Here is a 25,629-nt window from a genome sequence, read left to right as displayed (position 1 = left end):
TACAGAGGTAGCAAAACTGTACTTCAAATCTATGATACTCCCCCACTTAACATACTGCTTGAATAGTTGGGCCCAAGCTTGCTGTACAACAGTAAGACCTATTCAGTCTGTCTACAAACAGGCTGTCAAAGTGCTTGATAGGAAGCCCAATAGCCATCATCACTGTCACATCCTCAGAAAGCATGAGCTCCTGAGTTGGGAAAATCTTGTGCAATACACCGACGCATGTCTTGTATTCAAGATCCTAAATGGCTTGGCTCCCCCTCCACTCAGTACTTTTGTTAAACAGAAAACCCAAACATATGGCAGCAGATCTACAAGGTCTGCCATGAGAGGTGACTGTATAGTTCCCCTAAGGAAAAGCACCTTTAGTAAATCCGCTTTCTCTGTGAGAGCTTCCCATGTCTGGAATACACTGCCATCAGACACACATAACTGCACCACATATCACACTTTCACAAAATGCTTGAAGACATGGCTAAAGGTCAATCAGATTTGTGAACATGGTCCCTAGCTGTGTGTTGCCGCTTTCCATGTCTGTTGTCTGTAACTTGTGAGGTGTGGAAACACTTCGTTGCTTTTATGAATTTTGTCTTACTGCTTTTTGTTCTATGTTGCTCTGTCTGTATGCTACGTCTTGCTTGTCCTATGTTGCTATGTCTGTATGCTATGTCTTGTTCTATGTTGCTATTGTCTATATTGTAATTGTTTTTAATAACCTGCCCAGGGACTGCGGTTGAAAATTAGCCGGCTGGCTAAAACCGGCACTTTTACTGAAACGTTGATTAATGTGCACTGTCCCTGTAAAAATAAACTCAAACTCAAACTCAACTTTATTGGGCAAATGTTCACCTTCGATGTCCAGTGGCAAGCAGGAGAAGTGTGCTCTTCACAGATGAATCCCGGTGTCAACTGCACCGGACAGATGGCAGACATCGTGTATGGCGTTGTGTGTGCGAGCGGTTTGCTGATGTTGTGAACAGAGTGCCCATGGTGGCGGTGAGGTTATGTATGGGCAGGCATAAGTCACGGACAACAAACACAATTGCATTTTATTGATGGCAGTTTGAATGCACAGAGATACCGTAACAAGATCCTGAGGCCCATTGTCGTGCCATTCATCCAGCGCCATCACATCGTGTTTCAGCACGGCCCCATGTTGCACGGATCTGTACACAATTCATGGAAGTCTTCAATGGCCTGCATATGTAACGGATGTGAAATGGTTAGCTAGTTAGCGGTGGTGCGAGCTAGCAGCCTTTCAGTCGGTTACGTCACTTGCTCTGAAACCTAGAAGTAGTGGTTCCCCTTGCTCTGCAAGGGCCGCGGCTTTTGTGGAGCGATGGGTAACGACGCTTCGTGGGTGACTGTTGTTGATGTGTGCAGAGGGTCCCTGGTTCGAGGTCGGGGCGAGGGGACGTACTAAAGTTATACTGTTACACATACTCATCAGACATGTCACCCATTGAGTATGTTCGGGATGCTCTGGATCAACGTGTACGACAGAGTGTTCCAATTCCCGCCAATATCCAGCAACTTCGCACAGCCATTGAAGAGGAGTGGGACAACATTCCACAGGCCATAATCAACAGCATGATTAACTCTATGCAAAGGAAGCATGTCGCGCTGCATGAGGCAAATGGTGGTCACACCAGATACTGACTGGTTTTCTGATCCATGCCCATACATAATTTTTTAAAAGGTATCTGTGACCAACATATGCACTGTTGAAGTCGGAAGTTTACAGACACCTGAGCCAAATACATTTAAACTCAGTTTTTCACAATTACTGACATTTAATCCTAGTAAAAATTCCCTGTTTTAGGTCAGAATAATAGTAGAGAGAATTGATTTATTTCAGCTTTTATTTCTTTCATCACATTCCCAGTGGGTCAGAAGTTTACATACACTCAATTAGTATTTGGTAGCATTGCCTTTAAATTGTTTAACTGAAACGTTGCGGGTAGCCTTCCACAAGCTTCCCACAGTAAAATTGGGTGAATTTTGGCCCATTCCTCCTGACAGCTGCTGTAACTGAGTCAGGTTTGTAGGCCTCCTTGCTCGCACGCGCTTTTTCAGTTCTGCCCACAAATGTTCTATAGGATTGAGGTCAGGGCTTAGTGATAGCCACTCCAATACCTTGACTTTGTTGTCCTTAAGCCATTTTGCCACAACTTTGGAAGTATGCTTGGGGTCATTGTCCATTTGGAAGATCCATTTGCGACCAAGCTTTAACTTCCTGACTGATGTCTTGAGATGTTGCTTCAATATATCCACATAATTTTCCTGCCTCATGATGCCATCTATTTTGTGAAGTGCACCAGTCAGTGCTGCAGCAAAGCACCCCCACAACATGTTGCTGCCAACCCCGTGCTTCACGGTTGGGATGTTGTTCTTCGGCTTGCAAGCCTCCCCCTTTTTCCTCCAAACATAACGATGGTCATTATGGCCAAACAGTTTAATTTATTTTTCATCAGACCAGAGGACATTTCTCCAAAAAGTAAGATCTTTGTCCCCATGTGCAGTTGCAAACTGTAGTCTGGCTTCTTTTTGGCGGTTTTGGAGCAGTGGCTTCTTCCTTTCTGAGCAGCCTTTCAGGTTATGTCAATATAGGACTCGTTTTACTGTGGATATAGATACTTTTGTACTTGTTTCCTCCAGCACCTTCACAAGGTACTTTGCTGTTGTTCTGAGATTGATTTGCACTTTTCGCACCAAAGTATGTTCATCTCTAGGAGACATAACGAGACTCATTCCTGAGCGGTATGACGGCTCCGTGGTCCCATGGTGTTTATACTTGCGTACTATTGTTTGTACAGATGAACGTGGTACTTTCAGGCATTTGGAAATTGCTGGCTGATTTCTTTTTATTTTCCCATGATGTCAAGCAAAGAGGCACTGGGTTTGAAGGTAGGCCTTGAAATACATCCACAGGTACACCTCCAATTGACTCAAATGATGTCAATTAGCCTATCAGAAGCTTCTAAAGCAATGACATAATTTTCTGGAATTCTCCAAGCTGTTTAAAGGCACAGTCAACTTAGTGTATGTAAACTTCTGACCAACTGGAATTGTGATACAGTGAATTATAAGTGAAATAATCTGTAAACAATTGTTGGAAAAATTACTAATGGGGTTCCATAATAAATACAAATATAAAAATCAGTAAAATCTTTGAAATTGTTGCCTATTGCTTTTTGTTCACTGTATAACAGCATGGTAGCTGTACTATGTAGCTAACCTACTGTATGTACAGTATATGCATAGTGAAAAGACAGTAAGCCTCATCATGCACAAAGTAGATGTCCTAACCGACTTGCCAAAACTATAGTTTGTTAACAAGAAATTTGTGGAGTGGTTAAAAAATGAGTTTTAATGACTCCAACCTAAGTGTATGTAAACGTCTGACTTCAACTGTATGTATGTGGATGACTCAACATTATACACGTCAGCTACTACAGCGACTGAAATGACTGCAACACTCAACAAAGAGCTGCAGTTCAGTTTCAGAGTGGGTGGCAAGGAATAAGTTAGCCGTAAATATTTCTAAAACTAAAAGCATTGTATTTGGAACAAAACACTCACTAAACCCTAAACCTCAACTAAATCTTGTAATAAATAATGTGGAAATTGAGCAAGTTGAGATGACTAAACTGCTTGGAGTAACACTAGATTGTAAACTTGATGCAGTAGTAGCTAAGATGGGGAGAAGTCTGTCTATAATAAAGCGATGCTCTGCCTTCTTAACAACACTATCAACAAGGCAGGTCCTACAAGCCCTAGTTTTGTCGCACCTTGACTAATGTTCAGTCGTGTGGTCAGGTGCCACAAAAAAGGACATAGAAAAATTGCAATTGGCTCGGCTGGCCCTTGGATGTACACAGAGAGCTAATATTAATAATATGCATGTCAAACTCTCCTGGCTGAAAGTGGAGGTATTGACATGTTGAATGAACCGAGCTGTCTGTCTAAACTACTGGCACACAGCTCGGACACCCATGCACACCCCACAAGACATGCCACAATCCCCAAGTCCAGAACATACTATGGGAGGCACACAGTACTACATACAGCCATGACTACATGGAACTCTTTTCCACATCAAGTAACTGACACAAGCAGTAAAATTTGATTTAAAAAACAGATGAAAACACCTGATGGAACAGCGGGGACTGTGAAGCAACACAAACATTGGCACAGACACATGCATACACACACACACGATAACATATGCACTATACATACACATGGATTTAGTACTGTAGATATATGGTAGTGGTGGAGTAGGGGCCTGTTTTAAAATTGTATGAACTGCCTTAATTTTGCTGGACCCCAGGAAGAGTAGCTGCTGCTTTGGCAGCAGCTAATGGGGATCCATAATAAATACAAATACAAAACTCAGTAAAATCTTTGAAATTGTTGCCTGTTGCTTTTTGTTCACTGTATAACAGCATGGTAGCTGTACTATGTAGCTAACCTACTGTATGTAGAGTATATGCATAGTGAAAAGACAGTAAGCCTCTGCATTGTAAAATATGTCTGCATTTCTATATACTGTATAATTATTGCTCAATAGATTGTCTTTTCTAAGATACAGAGAACTAATACGCATTCATAAAATGCATATGCTGTAAGTGAGCTGTTTTTCCCCAATGGCACAGCAGCTACATTTGCTTCCATTCACGAGTGCTTCCCTGTGTTTCAGACACTCTGAAAGGCTCTGTAACCATGATAGTTCAACAGACACAGGTTGTTAAGGTTCCTTATATAAGGTTGAGTTTTAGGAGGAGAAGTAAACTGGCTTTTACACAGAGGAGTTACAGAAGCTACTGCCCCAGCCAGATACTCTAAACATCTGGAAAGAGTAATGGTGTACACTGGTTCATAGAAAACATCACCTAGGTTACAGTAGGACTGACTTTGAGGCCAGTCATGTTTTTTATTTTTATTATTGTATCTAATGCTTGTATATTGTGAATACAATTTACATTTCAGTAACACATAAAACAAAATATTTTGATACATGCAGAAATATGCTGCATCTTAAGATTTTACAATTGTATTAATTGTACCATGACAGTCTCTCCTTTGCATAATTACGTACCTGATTCATCCATGGATCGAGGCTCTAAAAATGAAGAAAATGCTCATATATATTTAATCGTATGAAATCAGAGCTTTCTGTTCTTCATGATGCCTTCTAAAAAAACTTGCTCTCAGTTGTTTTTGATACTTTAACAGTTTTCAAAATGCTTACATTTATTAACTTCAAAGAGAAAGTGAAAATGTACTGATAAACTAATACAAGAGAATTGAGGTAAATCACAGAGCGTACCATAAGATTAATGTACATTATTCCGACACATAGTAAAGGAGGGAAGGTCTTGATCTTACTCTTCTGCAGGATCCTGAAGTCAGGGGAGTCCTCTATGACAGTTCCTTCTCTGTACCAGTCCACCTTGAGGGAGGGCACTCCTTTAACACGGCACTCTAGCACCACCAGCTCGCTCTCCGATGCCAACAGGTCCTGCAGACTCTGAGGGGCCAAGTAGAGTGCACAGCCATCATAAGTGTATCATCACACACAAAACATGCAGTTTCTTAAGTACATGAGCTTTAAAAATGTACCATATAAGACAATATCATGTTTTGTTCGATGTTTGATGATGAAGTTGACATTGTACATGTCTTCTAAATATTAATAGTGTGGATATAATATTAGTGGGTTACCTTTGTGAAAACAGGGGCAGCCATGATAGGCCTCCCGTCTAGACCTCGAGGATAGATGTCTGGACTTAGAGTATAGCTGTCTCCATTTAGGTTCTGAAAACAAAAGGATTCCATCAATTCAAGTGGAACTGACACCGTTTGAACTACTTTGCAGAAATGACATTAAACAAACACATAATCATACCAACACAATCACAATATCGGTCTAAAATACTAAATTCACATTTTATGCTACAAAACCAACGTTATAAGAGTTTAATTTTTTAATTTTTTATATTTGACTAAAAATTAAATTGCAGCTAGCTAGCAGCTGGAAGGATGTTATGTTATCACCAGGGGCCTCATAAGCATTCCGTACGCACAAAATATGCCCTAAAACACGCATGCGCCAGTTGGCGTTTATAAAACTGAACGTGATGTGAGAATGTGCTTATCCTTCCGCAAACTTTAGACCATGCGTATGCAGTTTCCATTGGCTCTATTAGATAGGCTATTATAATTTCATTGCCACTGTAAGTAGGCCTACTGTAGTAAACAAAACATCTAAGTAGACAATGTTTCAGAATTCGGGTGCAGTGCAGCATATGGGTTTGGAAAAAGTAGGCTAAATGCCAAACATTATTGAATTCAAACGATCTGTTACAGGTTGATAACATTTTGCAATTGTTTTTGTCTATCAGAAACGGTCAAATACAGGAAATGTCACTGCAAAAGGAAACGTTCTGCCAAACCCTCCAAAGACATTTGATCGCAAATTCGCAATTGCTATTTAATTTAGATACTGTCTTGGTCTAATTCCATTACTTCTAAAGTATGCACAGTTTTACAACTGGCTTGATTTATAATGGGAAACATGTATGGCGCCAAGTTTATAAATCTCAATATTTTTGTGCATGTGCAGTCTTTTCAGGGGGCTCATTTATAACAATTACGTAAATTTCACACTTAATATTTGAGTGCGTCATTTCTGAAAATACTGCTGTCTTTGGAGGTGATGACAGAATGTTAAACTTTTGCAGTGACATTTGCTGTACGACTAGGCCATCTGACAGACAAAATATCTGTGACCATTTTCTGAAATGTATGCGCATGTGCACAAATATTGAGATAAATAAACTTGCCGCACGCCACACACACTTATGTTTCCCCTTATAAATCATACCTGCCATAAAACTATGAGCGCGTGAACGAGCATTAAAACTCTGCCTGGAAAACGCCCTCCATTCACCTTTTTAGAGCGTTGGGCCAATAACCGGAAGGTTGCTGGATCGAATCCCCGAGCTGACAAGGTAAAAATCTGTCGTTCTGTCCCTGAGCAAGACAGTTAACCCACTGTTCCCCGTGCGCCGAAGACGTGGATGTCGATTAAGGCATCCCCCGCACCTCTCTGATTCAGAGGGGTTGGATTAAATGCGGAAGACACATTTCAATTGAATACATTCAGTTGGACAACTGACTAGGTGTCCCCCTTTCCTTTACCCTTTTATGCAAGAAATAACCTTTCAACCCGCAAAATTTTCTCTCCGCCAACAAGAGGGGTGTGAACAGTTTGTGTCATGAACAGTGCTTGTGCCGATAGAAATCGACGTGCATGGAATGATCAGAATGCTGGAAGGGGGGCCTGAGTGAAAAGGTTTGGGAACCCCTGCTGTAGGTGTGCGCTGAATGATTTTATATTTTGCAGTGACCTTTTCAAACTAAATGCACGCTGCCTATAGAGCGAATGCCTGCGCATTCTGCAAGATTGATTGTATATTCAAAACAATTTAAGCTAGTAGGCTAAAGTAGACTAAATGCTACAGCCCATACTTCTATGCAAAATACTAATTGTTGTTCAATATTTAGTTTATCAACATTGGGTTTCTATGTCCTGCCTTGGTATAGGCTCTAATATTAAATATGTAATGATGTCGCACAGCAATACTGTAGCCTACCCTTATTGTCAACTATTTTACATAGGCTACCGGTCGATTTACTGTGTTGGCAATTTAAAAAATCTTATGCAGTAATTTATGCTTTATCTGGCAAGGACTGTGTCCATTTCTCTAGGATAAAACAACGGCAAATTGTTGTGGACCTGTCAGCAGAACATTTGAATTCAACAATGTTTTGCATCAACTTTTCCTCCAACCTAAATATGGACTGTCCGTGAATTCTGAAACAATTGCAGTATTTACAGTAGCATACATATAGGCCTACTTCAATGTAAAACGTCAACTGTTCACCTGTTAAATTCGACTGTATATTATAGCCTAAACCGCGCTACCCATGGGACTGCAAAACCTGAAATATACAGTAGCCTATCTATGCTAGGCCAATTAAATGAGAGATGTGCCTGGTAATTTGTTGTATGGCTACTTCAGGAATATGAACCCATCACTGCCACAAAATATGAGGAATTTATTCTGCAATGGTTATGAAAATAAAATAAATAGATACATACATACTATAGAATTTTCACAAATACCGGACTCTGTCATTTCCAAACATTTTATGAATGTATGAAAACATGAAGATTAGCATATCTATGTGTGCTCGCTTGTCACACACAAAAAATGCATCATATTCTTCCTGAGGGTGTATATGAACAGATTTTAATACCATTTAATGTTACTAAATTGGTGTCAGTTCCACTGTAAGTAACCAAACACAAATACACATTATTGTCAAGTACTGTGTGGGTCTTGAATAAAGATTACTGAGCAGAAAGGAACATTTTTGACATATGCAGTATTTCAGATATCATTAATTTACATTTAAATGTTTGCAGTACATTCAGGAGCCAGAGCTTTTTGAGTTATTATTACCTCAGCTAGAGTCGTCTGTATGGCAGCAACATGGGCAGGCAGTGTAGAGGAGACTACATGGGTCAGCGGTAGTGCCGTGGTAGAGACTGTCTGTGTCGGTAATGGTGTGGACGTCACTGGGACATGTGACGGTGTTGGCAGTGACAGTGTTGACACCTCCTGCGCCAGTACTGACGCCGTCTCCACAGGTGGTAGATCTAGAGTAGAAACTACCTGGACAGGTAACGGTGCTGACATCTCCTGGGCAGGGACCAATGTAAACGCCACCTGGGTGGATGGTGCTGTTGTCACCTCCATAACAGGAAGGACATTAGTAGCTACCTGGACAGGTACAGGTGCAGTGACTACCTGGCTAGAAGGCAGTGAGGTGGCCTCCTGTGGCTGTTCTTCAGTGCAGATGGTTGTGTCATCCTCACACAGAGACACAACACTGACAACTGGAGGTAAAGATGGGGCACCCGGCTGAGCTCGGGTCCTCTGTAGTCTTTAGGTTTACAAGATTAACAGGATACATTGTTACTAACCAGGTCCCACTGGGCTAAAATTATTTTTACAGTGTTGAAGTTACATACAGTGCCTTCAGAAAGTATTCATATACCCCTTGACTTATTCCACATTTTGTTGTGTTACAGCCTGAATTCAAAATGGATACAATTGTTGTTTATTTCTTCACCCATCTACACACAATAACCCATAATGACTAAATTAAAACAATTTGTGGAAATTTATTGAAAATGAAATACAGAGATATCTCATTTACATAAGTATTCACATCCCTGAGTCAATACTTTTGGCAGCAATTACAGCTGTGAGTCTTTCTGGGTAAGTCTCTAAGACCTGTCCACATCTGGATTGTTGTTGATCATTGCTAGAGAACCATTTTCAGGTCTTGCCATAGATTTTCAAGTAGATTTAAGTCAAAACTGTAACTTGGCCACTCAGGAACAATCACTGCATCCTTGGTAAGAAACTTCAGTGTGGATTTGGCCTTGTGTTTTTTGTAATTGTCCTGCTGAAAGATGAATTAATCTCCCAGTGTCTGCTGGAAAGCAGACTGAACCAGGTTTTCCTCTAGGATTTTGCCTGTGCTTAGCTCCATTTCTTTTTTATCCTGAAAAATTCCCCAGTCCTTAACGATTACAAGCATACCCATAACATGATTCAGTCACCACTATGCTTGACAATATGGAGAGTGGTCCTCAGTAATGTGTTGTATTTGATTTGCCCCAAACACAATACTTTGTATTCAGGACAAAAAGTGAATTGCTTTTTTGCAGTAATACGTTAGTGCCTTTTTGCAAACAAAGGCATGTTTTGGAATATTTTTATTTTGTACAGGCTTCCTTCTTTTCACTCTGTCAATTAGGTTAGTATTGTGGAGTAAATACAATGTTGTTGAGCCATCCTCAGTTCTCCTATCACAGCCATTAAACTCTGTAACTGTTTTGAAGTCACCATTGGCCTAATAGTAAAATCCCTGAGCGGTTTCCTTCCTCTACGGCAACTGAGTTAGGAAGGATGCCTGTATCTTTGTAGTGACTGGGTGAATTGATACATCCTCCAAAGTGTAATTAATATATTCACCATGCTCAAAGGGATATTCAATGTTAGCTTTTTTTACCCATAGGTGCCCTTCTTTGCGAGGCATTGGAAAACCTCCCTGGTCTTAGTGGTCGAATCTGTTTGAAATCCATTGCTCGACTGAGTGGTCTTAAAAATAATTGTATGTGTGGCTTACAAAGATGAGGTAGTCATTCAAAAATCATGTTAAACACTATTATTGCACACAGAGTGAGTCCATGCAACTTATGTGACTTGTTAAGCACATTTTTACTCCTGAACTGATTTAGCTTGTCATAACAAAGGGGTTGAATGCTTAGTGACTCAAGACATGTCAGCATTTCATTTTATATTAATTAGTAAAAAATTCAAAAAAACATAATTCAACTTTGACATTATGGGTTATTGTGTGTAGGCCAGTGACAAAAAATATAAATTTAATCAATTTTAAATGCAGGCTGTAACACAACAAAATGTGGAAAAAGTCAAGGGGCGTGAATACTTTCTGAAGGCACCGTATGTGCTACACTGAGGCCTGTTACATTACAGAATGTAAACCTTTGAGCTTGCTTTTACTACCCAATTAAATGTTTTCCAATTATATTTTGAGTAGAGGAAGAGTAGAGTACTCACTGGGCAAGTTCAAAATGTTGTTCCTCCTCCGAATCTGTAGAGGAGGCACCTGTATAACATATAAAAGAGGGTGATATGCAGCACACTAGTAGGGATGATCCTAGTATGATTGTCTATATTAATGTTTTAACTTAAAATTAAACATTTATACCAGAGGAGATACTAATTAATCAGCAGTAATACTTTTTAGGTTGTATAGTCAGTATTTATGTGACGGTGCACTCTCGGTCACTTGACTTGAAGGTCGAAACTCAATGGTCACCTTCGACGTAGATTTCGGCAGACGTAGAGTCTGTGCCGTAGAAGTTGGATGCAAAGAAAGAGTACCGCCCTGTGTCTTCCTCGAATGCCTCGGCAATGATCAGAGAGTGCAACTCGCCGTTGTTGATGATCTGAATGTCAGGGCAGTTCTCCAGCTCCTTCCCCTCACAAAACCACCTGGAAAGCCACACAATACATATGCTCCTTTTAGTGTCATCACATTAGGTATTCAGCCCATTGTGCATAATCACTGTATAACATCTAACTGCTTCCAACTTCAAAGTATACACTGAGTGTACAAAACAGTAGGAACACAGAGTCGCACCCCCTTTCGACTTCAATGCTTCCCAGAGTTGTGTCAAGATGGCTGGATGTCCTAGGGTGGTGGACCATTCCCAATACACACGGGAAACTGTTGAGCGTGAAAAACCCAGAAGCGTTGCAGTTCTTGACACACTCAAACTGGTGCGCCTGGCACCTAACTTTGGTCTTGCCTGTTAACCCTCTGAATGGCACACATACAAAATCCATGTCTCAATTGTCTCAAGGCTTAAAAATCCTTCTTTAACCTGTCTCCTAAAAATCATCTACAGTGATTCAAGTGGATTTAACAGGTGACATCAATAAGGGATCATAGCTTCCACCTGGATTCACCTGGTCAGTCTGTCAGGGGAAAAAGAGCAGGTGTTCCTAATGTTTTGTACACTCATTGTAAGTTAAATGAAGATCAAGTTGAGTTGACAAAATGGGAAAAAATAATAATAATAAAAAAATAAATAAAAAATTCTGTATTGGCAACTCTCTTCCAGTCATAACTCCTTAGTGTATGTGATGAGTGTCTTGACCCAGCTCCCTCCCATTATGTATGTCTGTCCAACGACAAGTAAGTGTAGCTACAATCAGGTCAGGGGAAGAAGTTCTGGTGAGCTCTCTTACACCTTAAAACAAGCCACCACCACACCACCTTACCATGCCAAATGAGCCCGTAGTTACCACTTGCTATATGCCAATAGCGATTGATGTAAAATCTAAATGAATGATGTTCTGAAGATGAAAAATATACACTACTGTTCCTGACTGTGACTAGTTTAAAACCACCTCAACTAACTTAACGATTTTCTGTAAATACCCCCAAAAGTTTACAGATTTGATATAGAAAAAGTATTTCTAGTTTTGTATTCTCTACTACAATATTCAAATAAAGATGTTCAAGTGTGAATTTACATGAAGTTGTCTTTCAAGCTTCGTGTAAAAATTGGCTAGTATTTCCAGTATGACATCGATGGAGTCCTTGTTCTGCTAGATTGGCAACTCCATAAAGACACTTGTTAAATCAGAGATGATTTAAATCAGAGATGAATCAGAGATGATTTAACGGCCAAATACTAACCCTTTATTACTGTACTAACTGGTATCCTCTCGTACCCTGTGTACTAAAAAGCCGACCAGCCACCATGTCTCTGTACTGTAGATCTATTTTGGGACGATGAGGCAATGATGCAGTGTAAAATATATCAGATAGACATGTAGACAAAGAGTGTCTATGCGATCTCTTAGCAGAGGTCACCAGACATATGTATAAGTCAGCTACAAAGCCTTCAGACAGCTATGGGCCTAAAAGGTCCAGCATGAATGAATGTTCTGCATACATAGAAGAAAATAAAATAAAGTTGAGACTATGCAGTCAACTATAAATACTCAGTTACAGAATCCCCCTGCCGAGAGCGCTGTGGGACTAATTTCTAGCGTGTGTGTTATTGTTTATGTCTGGCTGGAGCTGTGCGGTCTGACTCTCACCCATCCTTACCATTTCTCCCCCTCAGGTGAGAGATCGACATCTCCTTCAGCTCATGGCTTCAGCCAAATTGGACAATAGCCATGTGTCTCAACACTGTGCCCGCTCTAGCTATGGAGTCTCTCCAGGCCCTGATTGGCTAGCCAGCTTGACCCACACCCTCCAAGGGAGTAAATATTACCTGAACGGTGTTATTCCAGTCTATGAGACATAAACTCAGAAGATAAAAAAATGTCCTCTCACTGTCAACTGCTTTTATTCTCAGCAAACTTAACATGTGTAAATATTTGTTTGAACATGACAAGATTCAACAACAGACATTAACTGAACAAGTTCCACAGACATGTGACTAACAGAAATTGAATAATGTGTCCTTGAACAAAGGGGGTTCAAAATCAAAAGTAACAGTCAGTATCTGGTGTGGCCACCAGCTGCATTAAGTACTGCAGTGCATCTCCTCCTCATGGACTGCACCAGATTTGCCAGTTATTGCTGTGAGATGTTACCCCACTCTTCCACCAAGGCACCTGCAAGTTCCCGGACATTTCTGGGTGGAATGGCCCTAGCCGTCACCCTCCGATCCAACAGGTCCCAGACGTGCTCAATGGGATTGAGATCCGGGCTCTTCGCTGGCCATGGCAGAACACTGACATTCCTGTCTTGCAGGAAATCACGCACAGAACAAGCAGTATGGCTGGTGGCATTGTCATGCTGGAGGGTCATGTCAGGATGGAGCCTGCAGGAAGGGTACCACATGAGGGAGGAGGATGTCTTCCCTGTAAGGCACAGCATGGAGATTGCCTGCAATGACAACAAGCTCAGTCCGATGATGCTGTGACACACCGCCCGAGACCATGACAGACCCTCCACCTCCAAATCGATCCAGCTCCAGAGTACAGGCCTCGGTGTAACGCTCATTCCTTCGACGATAAATGTGAATCCGACCATCACCTCTGGTGAGACAAAACCGCGACTCGTCAGTGAAGAGCACTTTTTGCCAGTCCTGTCTGGTCCAGCGACAGTGGGTTTGTGATGTGAGGACCTGCCTTAATGCGAGGACGATCAGCTGTCCATCCTTTCTCCCTGTAGCGCTGTCTTTGGCGTCTCACAGTACAGACATTGCAATTTATTGCCCTGGCCACATCTGCAGTCCTCATGCCTCCTTGCAGCATGCTCAAGGCACATTCACGCAGATGAACAGGGACCCTGGGTATCTTTCTTTTGGTGTTTTTCAGAGTCAGTAGAAAGGCCTCTTTAGTGTCCTAAGTTTTCATAACTGTGACCTTAATAACCTACCGTTGTAAGCTGTTCGTGTCTTAACGACCGTTCCACAGGTGCATGTTCATTAATTGTTTATGGTTCATTGAACAAGCATGGGAAACAGTGTTTAAAACCTTTACACTGAAGATCTGTGAAGTTATTTGGATTTTTACGAATTATCTTTGAACGACAGGGTCCTGAAAAAGGGACGTTTCTTTTCTTGCTGAGTTTATGTGCATAGGATGCGTGACTACAAAAACCATCCCCATGTACATCTCCATTTTTATCTTCTCCTGTGTGTGTTAACTCTTGAGCTGCTTTATTCCCCTCTAACCAGGGGCGGTGTCAGTGAGTCACAAACCAGTAAAATACGTAGAGACAGGTCGCTCTCTTTCACTCAATATTCGACAAAGTTTAAAATCAAACAAATCAGCATGCAATACACAGTATAAGCGGAGGATGTTCTGAACCCTTTTCTAGGATTGCAAGTCTGCTACCCAATCTCTAACAAACCAGGGAGCCTGTCAAAAGGATTTGCTGGATAGTTCAGCAAAGGTTTGAGTTTATTCCAGAGAGGTGGTACTCTTTGGTGTGCCCCCTAGAGAAGATAGAAAATCCCAATTGAGATTGTTATCAAGAAAGATGATCCAGTGTCCAAAATGTCCCTGATGCAATCACCCACTTTACTCCTGATGTGTGGCTGATACTTGGGCGCAATTGACATATAGGAGACATCGCCTGGAATGTGCTGCCTAAGGTCCATCTGGCAAAGCATGTCAGTTCTAATGAGTAAGGGTCTAATTTGAAAGTATGAGTAGTCGAGTAGCTAATCTCTACTAGACTGCCTGGCTGCTGCATCTGTCAAGGCTATTTTCCCTCCAGACTCCAGCCCTAGAGAGGAAAGTCCCCCCCAACAGAACGCCCCAAAGCCTAGGGAGGCTATGACTGGGTGTCCCAATCGCATACACACAATATTAAACAGACTGAGAATACGCACAATACCATTCCTTGACACACCAGAGCTACTATATCCTAGGAGGTGATACAGAGCACACTTAAAGCTAGAATCCTTAATTGAAACAATAACAAAGCGGTCACCCTGCCTTTGTTTTGGTAAAAAGCGGAGGCAGGGGCCTGGAGAAATGTAACCACTTTCAAATGAATAGACATATATGGATGCAAGGACTGACCCTTCATGATATCAAAATGATAGTTGTAACCATGTTTTGAGGCTATACAGTGTTTGTTTACATTTACATTGTTCAAAAACATTGTAGTAAAAAAAGCTTGTATTTTGGGTTCTGATGGGGTACGACAGTTGAACCAAGCTCATGAGGCATTTACAGTGGGGCAAAAAAGTATTTAGTCAGCCACCAATTGTGCAAGTTCTCCCACTTAAAAAGATGAGAGAGGCCTGTAATTTTCATCATAGGTACACTTCAACTATGACAGACAAAATGAGAAAAAAAATCCAGAAAATCACATTGTAGGATTTTTAATGAATTTATTTGCAAATTATGGTGGAAAATAAGTATTTGGTCACCTACAAACAAGCAAGATTTCTGGCTCTCACAGACCTGTAACTTCTTCTTTAAGAGGCTCCTCTGTCCTCCACTCGTTACCTGTATTAATGGCACCTGTTTGAACTTGTTATCAGTATAAAAGACACCTGTCCACAACCTCAAACAGTCACACTCCAAACTCCACTATGGCCAAGACCAAACAGGTGTCAAAGGACACCAGAAACAAAATTGTAGACCTGCACCAGGCTGGGAAGACTGAATCTGCAATAGGTAAGCAGCTTGGTTTGAAGAAATCAACTGTGGGAGCAATTATTAGGAAATGGAAGACATACAAGACCACTGATAATCTCCCTCGATCTGGAGCTCCACGCAAGATCTCACCCCGTGGGGTCAAAATGATCACAAGAACGGTGAGCAAAAATCCCAGAACCACACGGGGGGACCTAGTGAATGACCTGCAGAGAGCTGGGACCAAAGTAACAAAGCCTACCATCAGTAACACACTACGCCGCCAGGGACTCAAATCCTGCAGTGCCAGACGAGTCCCCCTGCTTAAGCCAGTACATGTCCAGGCCCGTCTGAAGTTTGCTAGAGAGCATTTGGATGATCCAGAAGAAGATTGGGAGAATGTCAGATGAAACCAAAATATAACTTTTTGGTAAAAACTCAACTCGTCGTGTTTGGAGGACAAAGAATGCTGAGTTGCATCCAAAGAACACCATACCTACTGTGAAGCATGGGGGTGGAAACATCATGCTTTGGGGCTGTTTTTCTGCAAAGGGACCAGGACGACTGATCCGTGTAAAGGAAAGAATGAATGGGGCCATCTATCGTGAGATTTTGAGTGAAAACCTCCTTCCATCAGCAAGGGCATTGAAGATGAAATGTGGCTGGGTCTTTCAGCATGACAATGATCCCAAACACACTGCCCGGGCAATGAAGGAGTGGCTTCGTAAGAAGCATTTCAAGGTCCTGGAGTGGCCTAGCCAGTCTCCAGATCTCAACCCCATAGAAAATCTTTGGAGGGAGTTGAAAGTCCGTGTTGCCCAGCAACAGCCCCAAAACATCACTGCTCTAGAGGAGAACTGCTTGGAGGAATGGGCCACAATACCAGCAACAGTGTGTGAAAACCTTGTGAAGACTTACAGAAAACGTTTGACCTCTGTCATTGCCAACAAAGGGTATATAACAAAGTATTGAGATAAACTTTTGTTATTGACCAAATACTTATTTTTCACCATAATTTGCAAATAAATTCATTAAAAATCCTACAATGTGATTTTCTGGATTTTTTTTTCTCATTTTGTCTGTCATAGTTGAAGTGTACCTATGATGAAAATTACAGGCCTCTCTCATCTTTTTAAGTGGGAGAACTTGCACAATTGGTGGCTGACTAAATACTTTTTTGCCCCACTGTATAAGATATATATACTACAAAAATCTCTGAAACTGGAAACACTTATCTCCCTCACTAGCTTTAAGCACCAGCTGTCAGAGCAGCTCATAGATTACTGCACCTGTACATAGCCCATCTATAATTTAGCCCAAACAACTACCTCTTTACCTACTGTATTCATTTCTTTGTTTTTGCTCCTTTGCACCCCATTATTTCTATCTCTACTTTGCACTTTCTTCCACTGCAAACCAACCATTCCAGTGTTTTTTTTACTTGCTATATTGTATTTACTTCGCCACCATGGCCTTTTTATATTTTTATATATATTTTGTTTGCCTTCACCTCCCTTATCTCACCTCACTTGCTCACATTGTATATAGACTTATTTTTCACTGTATTATTGACTGTATGTTTGTTCTACTCCATGTGTAACTATGTGTTGTTGTATGTATCGAACTGCTTTGCTTTATCTTGGCCAGGTCGCAATTGTAAATGAGAACGTGTTCTCAATTTGCATACCTGGTTAAATAAAGGTGAAATAAAAATAAAATAAATAAAATAAATATCAGTGAGTATATATAATTAATTTACAAGTCAAAAATGGATGTAGCAACTAAGGATTCTAGTTTTAATACTGAGAGAACATAACCACGACATCAAGAACAAACCCAAGTTAACACACCAACAGACAGATAGCAACTGTGTACAGTGCCAAGCTCTAACAAAATTACATGACACACCATATGAAATACTAAGCGAAGAGGAAAACGCTCCTTAATATACTGATAATGCTAAAACATCTAGCGTGGAGAGTGAGCAAAACATTAACTCATACACAAGCACAATACACGGACAATCTATAGATCCTTAATACATTGACACCATTCACATAATACAAATAAATCAGACAACATAACAGCACTAAGAACTGACATAAAACACAATATAACATTTCAAATACACACCTATCATATCAACTGTTTTACTAAATCCTACTTTAACGTTTCTATCAACTCAGCCAATTCCATTCCACCACAAGACACTCATGTGCTCAGTGCCACTGCCAGTCCCAAAATGGTGGAGAGAAACATCCGTGGCAGGAGCGTGTCAGTAGGTTAGCATTGTCTAGTGGGAACTTCAGCTGGCCCCTGCTTATTCTGACCGCTCAGGTGACCTCTCTTGGTCTATCAATTCAAGCAGGAATCTTTGAACAACGGTTCAAACTACTACACCACATTCTGTTACTGTTATTTCTTGGCAAATAGGCAACAATCTGTGTTCAGATATTTAAGAACATTATTATGAGCTGATGAAAACCCACTGGCATTTAGAGTGCCGCACACAAACACTGCAATGATCTAATGTCACAGACATAAAACAGAATACACACAGCACTTTGTCAGCCGTTTGCTAAAATCACCTGTCAAACATGCAGATCTCCCTTGACGTCTTAGAAAATGGAAAACTTTGTCTTGACTACCCCACACAGAGCATTGTCACAATCAATATATCTTATGACAAACACAGTGACAGTTTTATTGTCTACCCAATAGATGATCTATACTTAGGAATTGTGACACTTCTGAGTTTACTGTACCCTCTCACTAAAAGTACTGGAGTCCATGGGTATTAGTATGTAAATACCAGCTCAGTATCATGAATACCACGAGACATATCTGAATATTTGCAAATTCAAGCCCAAACAAGCAAATATTACCATGAGATCATTTACAAAATACCTGTAAAAACAGATTTTCTTACTGGCCTTCTTTTCTTTGAAACAAAAGAAAGCTATACATTTCAAAATGTGTTTAATAGCTACTCCAGCAAAAATACTGGTGTTCATATTTGACAATGTCAACAACAATCTGAATATCCTTATTGTCTCACTTTGCATCTTATTGCTCACTCACCCTTGATTCCTGCACTTCTTTCATATGTCCATTTAGATTGGGCACCCGAGTGGCGCAGTGGTCCAAGACACTGCATCCCAGCACTGCAGTACCTGGTTCGAATCCAGGCTGCATCACATCCGGCCGTGATTGGGAGTCTCATAGGGCACACAATTGGGCCAGCGTCGTCCGGGTTTGGCCGGGGTAGGCCGTCATTGTAAATAAGAATTTGTTCTTAACCTGACTTGCCTAGTTAAATAAAGGTTAAATAAAAAATGTTTTTTAAAATAATGTGTTCAACAGTAAAATAATCAAATTGTACTCAGATCCTGCTATGTGGTGAGTGATCTCCTGTTTTCAGGCTCATACATTGCCTTCGGAAACTATTCAAACCCCTTATTCTAAAATGGATTAAAAAAAAAAAAATCTAAATCAGCAATCTACACACAGTACCCCATAATGACAAAGTAAAAACAGGTTTTGAGAATTTTTGCAAAGAAAAAAAAAAGAAATACCTTATTTACATAAATATTCAGCCCCTTTGCTATGAGACTCGAAATTGAGCTCAGGTGGATCCTGTTTCCATTGATCATCCCTGAGATGTTTCTACAACTTGATTGGAGTCGACCTGTGGTAAATTCAATTGATTGGACATGATTTGGAAAGGCACACACCTGTCTATATTAGGTCCCACAGTTGACAGTGCATGTCAGAGCAAAAACCATGCCATGAGGTCGAAGCAATTGTCTGTAGAGCTCGGAGACAGGATTGTGTCGAGGCACAGATCTGGGGAAGGGTACCAAGACATTTCTGCAGCATTGAAGGTCCCCAAGAACACAGTGGCCTCCATCATTCTTAAATGGAAGAAGTATGGAACCACCAAGACTCTTCCTAGAGCTGGCTGCTCGGGGCAAACTGAGCAATCGGGGGAGAAGGGCCTTGGTCAGGGAGGTGACCAAGAAACCAATGGTCACTCTGACAAAGCTCCATAGTTCCTCTGTGGAGTTGGGAGAACCTTCCAGAAAGATAACCATCTCTGTAGCACTCCACCAATCAGGAATTTATGGTAGAGTGGCCAGATGGAAGCCACTCTTCAGTAAAAGGCACATGACAGCTTGCTTGGAGTTTGCCAAAAGGCACCTAAAGGACTCTCTTGATGAAACCAAGTTTGAACTCCTTGGCCTGAATGCCAAGCGTCACATCTGGAGGAAACCTGGCACCATCCCTACGGTGAAGCATGGTGGTGTCAGCATCATGCTATGGGGATGTTTTTCAGTGGCAGGGACTGGGAGACTAGTCAGAATCGAGGGAAAGATGAACGGAGCAAAGTTCAGAGAGATCCTTGATGAAAACCTGCTCCAGAGCACTCAGGACCTCAGACTGGGGCCAAAGGTTCACCTTCCAACAGGACAATGACACTAAGCACACAGTCAAGACAATGCAGGAGGGGCTTCGGGACAAGTCTCTGAATGTCCTTGAGTGGCTCAGCCACAGCCCAGACTTGAACAGCCCGATCGAACATCTCTGGAGAGACCTGAAAATAGCTGTGCAGCAACATTCCTCATCCAACCTGGCAGAGCTTGAGAGGATCTGCAGAGAAGAATGGGAGAAACTCCCCAAATACAGGTGTGCCAAGCTTGAAGCGTCATACCCAAGAAGACTCAAGACTGTAATTGCTGCCAAAGGTGTTTCAACAAAGTACTGCTTAAAGGGTCTGAATTCTTATGTAAATGTGATATTTCCATTCATTTAAAAACCTGTTTTTGCTTAGTCATTATGGGGTATTGTATGTAGATTGATGAGGGGAAAAAACGATTTAATCAATTTCAGAATAAGTCTGTAACGTAACAAAATGTGGAAAAAGTAAAGGGGTCTGAATACTTTCCGAATGCACTGTATACTCCACTGCTTTGATTGGTGTAACGTTAGCTAGAAACCACAAGTGTCTATCCAGATAAGGAAAATACAAGGAACTTACAGTTACATGTAATTTGCACCTGCATGATCATGAGCAAAGTCATTGTAGCCAATCATTTCACTTCCCCTGTGAGAACCATGAGTATGGGCTGATTTGGCTTTGCTGTACCACAACCAAAATCTGCCAGCAAGCCTACCTACCAAAGGTTGCACCGTGTAAAAAGTCCTTGAGTAAAAGTAAAGATACCTTAATAGAAAATTACATTAATAAAAGTTAGTCACCCAGTAAAATACTCCTTGAGTAAAAGTCAAAAGTATTTGGGTTTAAATATACTTAAGTATCAATAGTAAATGTAATTTCTAAAATATACTTAAGTATCAAAAGTAAAAGTATGAATCATTTAAAAAGTCTAATACTAAGCAAACGAGAAGGCACCATGTTTTCGTGTCAACAGGAAGTATTATTAAAGAGATGCTTTACATTGAAATACAGACAGAGATGTAATAGTCCCAGAGTTAATGATCCAAGGTCAGTTTTGCTCAATCATGCTCTCTCTCTATCCATCTGTCTCGTCTGCAGGTATGTTTTGAGGTGAGAGAGGAAGCCAGTCCCATCATCGCCACCTCACCCGCTCTTAATATAGCCTTGGGCCCCCAGTTGGCCCGAAGGTTGGTTAGGAGACACCGCAATTGTGATGAACTGAGAGAATATTAGGGTAGCACTGTAATTCATTAATCACATGCTGTCTGCCTCTGTTCTTACCTCTTTCCCTTTCTGTCTTCTACACCTCTCTCCCCACCTCGTATTTCTTCCTCATTTGATAATGCACACCATATGTGCATTGAAGTACAGATTGAACTTGTATTTATAATATAATATTACAATTATCATAATTGTAATTGCATGTATTATGTATTTATAACACCTGGATAATGAACTTCTATCAATAAAGCATTTCACATTCTCCACTGGTTGAAATTAAGTATCTCATTGAAATACTATCCTGTGTCCTCAGATTAATGCAGATGAAGGGAGTTAGATATGCAGGTTTTCTTTTCTGTATATATGAATTACAAATCAGCCTTTACTTAAATCATGTTTCTAGTCTGTTGCATAGTTACAACGTGTAATCATTGATGTCCCAGCAGGAGTGGTAAACACTGTTGACGTGTATAATTGTAATACATACATGCAGACACAGCATCATTCAAATAATGGTAATACCTACAGTACATGTATATAGGACTTGCATCCTAGGCACAATAAAGTTATTATTTCTACTCTATCCATAGGCTTCATTAATGCCATTCAGACTTGAAGTTGATACAACAACTATGATAACTGAGGTTCATAGATTGGCTACATACTGTAGCTAGCTACACATCCATAGGCATACAGTTATTTTTATCCTCCACTACACAATAAGCAAGTAAATAGTTAGCTAGCTATGTTACTTCAGCTGCATTGCAAGGCAAGCTTACACAATTGTACATTCAATTTTCAGTAAATGCTTTAGCTAGCTAGATTATTTTCATCCACTGTTTCACAAGACGACAGCCTCGTTTGCTGGTTTTCTCAGGAGTCCCTAAAACATTAAACACGAATTATGAATTCATTCTCCTGTCATAACACTAGCTAGCTAGCTGATTAATGTTAGCTAGTCAGCTAACTTGCTAAATAGCAATTTTCATAAATTAACTTTATGACAACAAAATATGCACAAACATTTGTCTCTATATTAACTAACATATTCCTCTCAATTGTAAATGTTTTGCTTGACTCGTTATGACGTTATAACTACTTACATTTGATTCCACCGTAATGTTTTGTCAGCTATCTTCACCCAGGGACGGGTGGCTCGCATCAAATTCGTCATTGGAACCACTCAATATGATTGGTCATATAAAAACCTTTGGACCCAAATGCATAATGAGTGCTCTAACTTCCACTTGTATGGTTTGGCGCAATGAAGCCATGACACTGGGTACCTCTAAGTCCCGCGGTGTAAGCTTGCAACTTTTAAAGGAGGAACCAGTGTGTGTGTGTGTGTGTGTGTGTGTGTGTGTGTGTGTGTGTGTGTGTATATATATATATATATACACACACGGATAACAAGGGGCACGCTCCAATACTCAGACATAATTTACAAACTAAGCATGTGTGTTTAGTGAGTCCGCTAGATCAGAGGCAATAGGGATGACCAGGGATGTTCTCTTGATAAGTGCATGAATTAGGCCATTTTCCTGTCCTGCTAAGCATTCAAAATGTAACGAGTACTTTAGGTGTCAGGGAAAATGTATGGAGTAAAAAGTACATCATTTTCTTTAGGAATGAAGTAAAAGTTGGCAAAAATATAAATCGTAAAATTAAAGTACATATACCCCCAAAAACTACTAAGTAGTACTTTCAAGTATTTTTTACTTAAGTACTTTACACCACTGGTAGCTAGTAGTGATGGGGTAAAAGAAATTGATACAGTTACATATCAGGATATTATTTTTTACGATATCATATCGTTTTGACAATATCTCAATATTATTTTTGCGCTAGTTAGCCTTACCTGCACCAAAGCTCCAGTATATTTCCTTCATAGCTTGTTCTCCAACTTCTTTTTAAATAGGGAGCCAATTTGTTTTCAGCACTTTTATTTCCATGACTGATCAAAACTAGTTTTCTCATGGCTCCCTCTTGTCTCTCTGCAGCAGACATATGGGGTGAGCAATAAGTTTGGAACATTGAATTGCAATAAAATCTCAGTATCGAATCGCAATACATATAGAATCGGGAGAATCGCAATACAGTGCCTTGAGAAAGTATTCACACCTCTTGATTTTTCCACATTTTGTTGTGTTACAAAAAAAAAAATCAAGTTTACAAGAGCTCTGTCAAGTTGGCTGTTGATCATTGCCAATGGTTTAAAGTATTTAAGTAAAAAATACTTTAAAGTACCATTTAAGTCATTTTTGGGGGGGTATCTGTACTTTACTATTTATATGTTTGACTACTTTTACTTCGCTACATTCCTAAAGAAAAACTGTACTTTTTACTCATTACATTTTCCATGACTTCCAAAAGTACTCGTTACATTTTGAATACTTAGCAGGAGAGGAAAATGGTCCAATTCACTCACTTATCAAGAGAACATCCCTGGTCATCCCTATTGCCTCTGATTTGGCGGACTCACTAAACACAAATGTTTTGTAGTAAATTATGTCTGAGTGTTGGAGTGTGCCCCTGGCTATCTGGAAATTTAAAAAAAAACAAGAAAATAGTGCACCCTTTACTTTTGATACTTAAGTAGAATTTTACTGGGTGACTAACTTTTACTTGAGTAATTTTCGATTAAGGTATCTTTACTTTTACTCAAGTATGACAATTTGTTACTTTTTCCACCACAGATCATTGCTTGACAGCCATTTTCAAGTCTTGACATAGATTTTCAAGCCGAATTAAATCAAAACTGTAACTAGGCCACTCAGGAACAGTTAATGTCATCTTGGTAAGTAACTCCAGTGTATATTTGGCCTTGAGTTTAAGGTTATGGTCATGCTGAAATGTGGATTTGTATCCTAGTGTCTGTTGAAAAGCAGACTGAACCAGGTTTTCCTCTAGGACTTTGCCTGTGCTTAGCTCTGTTCCTTTTCTTTTTATCCTAAAAAACTCCCTAGTCCTTGCCGATGACAAGCATACCCATAACATGATGCAGCCACCACCATGCTTGAAAATAGAAGACTGGTACTCAATGATGCGTTGTGTTGGATTTGCCCCAAACATGATGCTTTGTATTAATTTCTTTGCCACATTTTTTGCAGTATTACTTTAGTGCTTTATTTCAAACAGGATGTATGTTTTGGAATAATTGTATTATGTACAGGCTTCCTTCTTTTCACTCTGTCATTTAGGTTAGCATTGTAGAGTAACTACAATGTTTTTGATCCATCCTCAGGTTTCTCCCATCACAGCCATTTAACTCTAACTGGTTTAAAATCACCATTGGCCTCATGTTGAAATCCCTGAGCGGTTTCCTTCCTCTCTGTCAACTGAGTTATGAAGGACGCCTGTATCTTTGTAGTGACTGGGTGTATACTTCACCATGCTCAAAGGGATATTCAAATGTTTACCCATCTACCAATAGGTGCCCTACTTTGAGAGGCAATGGAAAACCTCCCTGTTCTTTGTCGTTGAATCTGTGCTTGAAATTCACTGCTTGACTGAGTGGCCTTACAGATAATTGTATGTGTGGAGTACAGAGATGGGGTAGTCATTCAAAAAGCATGTTAAACACCATTATTGCACACAGAGTTAGTCCATGCAACTTATTATCTGACTTGTTAAGCACATTTTTACTCCTGAAGTTATTTAGGTGTGCCATAACAAAGGGGTTGAATACTTAGTGACTGAAGACATTTCTCCTTTTCATTTTTTATTAATTAGTAAACATTTCTAAAAACATAATTCCACTTTGACATTATGGGGTATTGTGTGTAGATCTGTGACACAAAAACAACATTTTATACATTTTAAATTCAGGCTGTAGCACAACAAAATCTGCACCTAAGTATCGTGATAATATTGTATCGTGAGGTCCCTGGCAATTCCCAGCCCTACTAGCTACAGTAGCTATACTCACAGCTGACAGTGCCCTATTTTTTAAATATTTATCAACTCCAAGTGGAAATTCCCATACCCAATTCGTGAGTATGTACAAGTAACCTTCGTCATTCTTCGTAGGTGAAGCCTAAACGTGTTTCCTCTATAGGACAGGAAATTACATCAAAAGAGTGGCGGCAACTTCCTCTGTGGGGGCCCTTTAAAGGCCCAATGCAGCCATTGTTATATCAATATAATTTCTGG

General features: G+C 40.3%; 1 protein-coding gene across 1 annotated transcript in view; it reads right to left on the bottom strand.

Annotated features, from left to right (window-relative positions):
* Window positions 1-25,629, bottom strand: part of LOC120045842 (myopalladin-like) — a 40,849-nt gene that overhangs the window by 13,278 nt on the left and 1,942 nt on the right. The window contains exons 3-8 of the mRNA XM_038990776.1: window positions 10,993-11,168; window positions 10,731-10,779; window positions 8,538-9,021; window positions 5,731-5,823; window positions 5,395-5,536; window positions 5,105-5,128 (exon numbers count right to left, since the gene is read on the bottom strand). Of these exons, the coding sequence (XP_038846704.1) occupies window positions 5,105-5,128; window positions 5,395-5,536; window positions 5,731-5,823; window positions 8,538-9,021; window positions 10,731-10,779; window positions 10,993-11,168 (968 nt within the window). The remainder of the gene's footprint in view (window positions 1-5,104; window positions 5,129-5,394; window positions 5,537-5,730; window positions 5,824-8,537; window positions 9,022-10,730; window positions 10,780-10,992; window positions 11,169-25,629) is intronic.

This window comes from Salvelinus namaycush, chromosome 4, assembly GCF_016432855.1.
Source record: "Salvelinus namaycush isolate Seneca chromosome 4, SaNama_1.0, whole genome shotgun sequence".
Classification (NCBI taxonomy): Eukaryota; Metazoa; Chordata; class Actinopteri; order Salmoniformes; family Salmonidae; genus Salvelinus; species Salvelinus namaycush.
This window is presented reverse-complemented; position numbering and strand designations above follow the sequence as displayed.